Consider the following 3684-nt stretch of genomic DNA (forward strand, 5'->3'; position numbering starts at 1 on the left):
CACAAAAATGTGTCCATCAAGTAGTAGCCCATGAAATAATACACTCTTTTAAAAAGAAAAAACTAGAACTTGAGGTTTAGGAATTAAGATTGATATGTCTAAAGCAATCGATAGAGTATATTGGAACTTTCTTATAAAAGCTCTTACTTCTCTAGGTTTCAGTAAAGAGGTCTGCAACATTCTTGAACAATGATTTTCTACGACTTCAATTGTTGTTTTTCTTAATGGCTCTCTTGGTAGGTTTTTTAAACCTTCTAGAGGATTACGTCAGGGGGATCCTCTTTCTCCCTATTTATTCATCATCTGTATGAAAATCTTCTCTAGAAATCTTCTCTCTTTAGAACAAAATAAAACTCTTCATGGTGTTAAAATAACACCCAAAAGTGAACCGATTTCCCATCTCTTTTTTGATGACGACTGTCTACTTTTTGTCAAATATGACCTACTGGAATGTAAAAACCTTTTAGAAGCCATTGATAAGTTCAGTCAAGCCTCAGGACAACTTATTAACTTTGAGAAATATGGGGTCTGTTTTAGCAAAAAAGTTGAACCAAAACACCAGAGGATGATGTCTAAAATCCTAAAAATCAAACACATGAATCTTAAGGACCCTTATTTAGGAGCACCTCTTTTCATTGATAAGTCGAAAATTAAAACCTTCGACTTCATTATAGAAAGAATGGAAGCTAAGTTAAAAGGCTGGAAAGAAAAAGTCATGCCACAATCTAGTAGAATGGTGTTGATCAAAGTTGTCTTAGCAAATGTCCCTACGTTCCAAATGGGATGTTTCATAATCCCTAAGACTATAACTAAGAAAACAAATGCAATTCAAAGGGACTTCTGGTGGGGAAAGGATACTAACTCTGGAGGGTTTTATCCAAAAACCTTGCCAAGTCTTTGTAAACCTATACATAAGGGAGGTTTAGGATTTAGATATTCTCACAAATTTAATCTTAATATGGTGGACAAATTGGTTTGGAGACTTATAAAAGAAAAAGACTCTCTTTCGGCTAAAACATTGAGAAATGGGTACTTCAAAAAGAAATCGCCACTAAAAGTAAAACCCTCTACTAGGATCTCATGGATCTGGAAATGTATCTGCGAAGGATTACATCTTATCCGGAAATATAGTATTTGGGAAATAGGTAATGGTTTAAGTGTTAATCTATGGGAGGATAATTGGTTACCAGGTCTCACTACCACTTTGCTAAGATATAAAAACTCGTCTAATAATCATCTATCCTTAGTAGCTGATCTTCTCAACCTAATTATCTGTCTTGAAACACTTCTCTCATTAGAAATTCCTTCCCTGAGGCCATAGGAACAAAAATACTACACATGAACCTATTTCTACATGTGGATGGAAACCCAAAACAAGACCAATTAAGATGGACTCTCACTAGAACTAGAGATTACACTGTTAAATCGATGTATGATAAATTGAATGAAACAGTGACAAACATAACTAGCCTTCTTTTACCTGAATCTTTCTGGAAATTTGTTTGAAAATTAGAAGTGCCTCAAAGAGCTAAAGTTTTTACTTGGAAATGTCTGCAGAACGTCACTGCGACAAATGTGAATCTTTATGGTGAAGTCGATGACATTCATCCTAACTGTACTTTGTGTGGTGAGGATCTAGAAACCATGGAACATTTATTTTTCCACTGCCCTTATGCTAGAGAAGTTTGGGAAACAGCTCCGAACCCCATTTCTCTTCAACTAGATCCCTCTACCTCCATGTTAAACCTTTATAAAGATTGGATTCACAACCCAAGGCATGAAATTTCTTTAGAATTAGCTTTAACAAAAATGTGGATGACATGGAAAGAACGATGTAATAGAGTTTTTGAATCTAAAAATAGATCATCAACACAATTATCTCAGGATATCCAAAGACATCTTCTCTTTTGGACTAGAAAAGACACTAAACAAGCTAAGCAGCGTAGACATACATCATCTAGACCTATTTGGATGGCACCTGAGACTAACACTCACAAAATTAACATTGATGCATCTTGGGATTCAGCTATAACCCCCTCAAGCTTTGCTTTAATTTTGCGAGATGATGTGGGAATCTTTGAAGGAGGCAAAGCAGGATCATCATTCTCAACAAATCCACATGAAGCAGAAGCAGTAGGAGTTTACCAGGCAGCAGTATGGGCTAAAGAAAACAATATCGGAAATTTCAGCATTGAAGGGGATTGAGAAAGCTTGTTCAACTACTTAGTAGGAAAGAACTCGGAGATCTCTTGGAGAAGTAAAGATCTATTAAATGAAGCCTCTAAAATCACCAGAGACTGCCATAACCTTTGGGGTATTTATTTTGTGCCTAGATTAGGAAATGAAGCAGCATACTCACTTGCTAAATATGCTAAAACTCTATCTTTTGTCATGGACTGGGATATTCTCCCTCCGACTTGTATCTTCAAACAACTTGCAGTAGATAAATCTAATATAAGTAGAACTACACAACTCTCTATATTAGATGGCTCTACTTCGTATGTATTTGGGACTCCTTTGGAGTGCTAGTTTTTCAATGAAATGCCTTATTCTCAAAAAAAAAATGCATAATTCTAAGAACGATTTTTTGGGCACCATTGTTTTTTTGGGGACCATGAATTGATTAGGCCACCTGCCCTACAGTTATTATGGGTGTCCTAAAAGGTAAAGATGACTAGTTTACCCTTTAACCTAATTAAAATTATAACTCTACAACTTCTTCTTCCCCTATTCTACAATTTTTCTTCTTCTCTTCTTCATCAATTTATGATCATCTAAACCCGATCATATACAAATCTAATCAAAATCATGAAATTTTCATCGTCGTCGATTCATTGAATTTTTATTGTCGATTAATCAATCTTTTGTAAACAAACCCGTCCATAAGTATTTTCCCACAAACCCATTACTTCTAATTTGTTTTTGATTGAAAATTTTGAGTAGCAATCATCAAAATAGGTTGAAAATGGAAGTTACAGTAGTAAGTTCGGTTAGGAATTTTGAGGAAAAACTTTGCGAACTAGCTGGAAACGAAGAACATGAAGAACAGTTCGGCTGTTTCACAAAAAAATATTTCCTAACCGAACTTTCTAATTTCCTAACCGAACTTTTAATTTCCTAACCGAACTTTTTAATTTCCTAACCGAACTTTTAGTTTCCTAACCAAACTTTTCTCTGAAATCCTATATATTAAGTTCGGTTACGTCGCAATTTTTTTCTCCTGACCAAATTCCCTATATATTTAGTTCAGTTACATCGCAAGTTTTTTCTCATAACCGAACTTTTCTCTGAAAGCAAAAAATTCCATTAGAACTAAGTTCGGCTACCTGCGCTTTCGTGAACATTAGCCGAGCTACATTAGCAGATAAGTTCGGCTACCTGTTCTTCAGTTTTTGTAGCCGAACTTGTTTGACTTATCCCAAATCAAGCTATAAAATTTCTCATTTTCAGAAAATTTTGGCCAATTTAAGCAACAAAAAACTAAATTTGAAGTATATGCTTGGGTGGTTTGAAGGTTCGGATTCAAAAAATAAAAAAATAATTGAGTTTTTCCAACTCTTATATTCTCCTTCTTCTTCCCTCTCAATAACTTAATTTTAAGAAAAATAATATTGATTTAATCTTACACTAATCACTAATTAATCTAACTTAATTACACTAACTAATGATTACATTAACTAATCA

The 3684-nt window shown here is 34.4% G+C and overlaps 1 protein-coding gene across 1 annotated transcript; it reads left to right on the forward strand.

The window, feature by feature from the left end:
- Nucleotides 1-679: 679 nt before the first annotated feature.
- Nucleotides 680-2205, forward strand: LOC113360297. Its single transcript, XM_026603820.1, has 2 exons — nt 680-1190; nt 1514-2205. The coding sequence occupies exons 1-2, from the start codon at nt 680-682 to the stop codon at nt 2203-2205; spliced, it is 1203 nt and encodes a 400-aa protein (XP_026459605.1).
- Nucleotides 2206-3684: the final 1479 nt, after the last annotated feature.

This window comes from Papaver somniferum, chromosome 3 (assembly GCF_003573695.1).
Source record: "Papaver somniferum cultivar HN1 chromosome 3, ASM357369v1, whole genome shotgun sequence".
Lineage (NCBI taxonomy): Eukaryota > Viridiplantae > Streptophyta > Magnoliopsida > Ranunculales > Papaveraceae > Papaver > Papaver somniferum.

Excerpts from the sequence above, each read along its gene's own strand:
- LOC113360297 (XM_026603820.1), top strand. The coding sequence starts at position 680 with ATGGAAGCTAAGTTAAAAGGCTGGAAAGAAAAAGTCATGCCACAATCT. Across the intron at positions 1,191-1,513 it reads GGAGGATAATTGGTTACCAG|AAGTGCCTCAAAGAGCTAAA; the intron begins GTCTCACTACCA and ends TTTGAAAATTAG.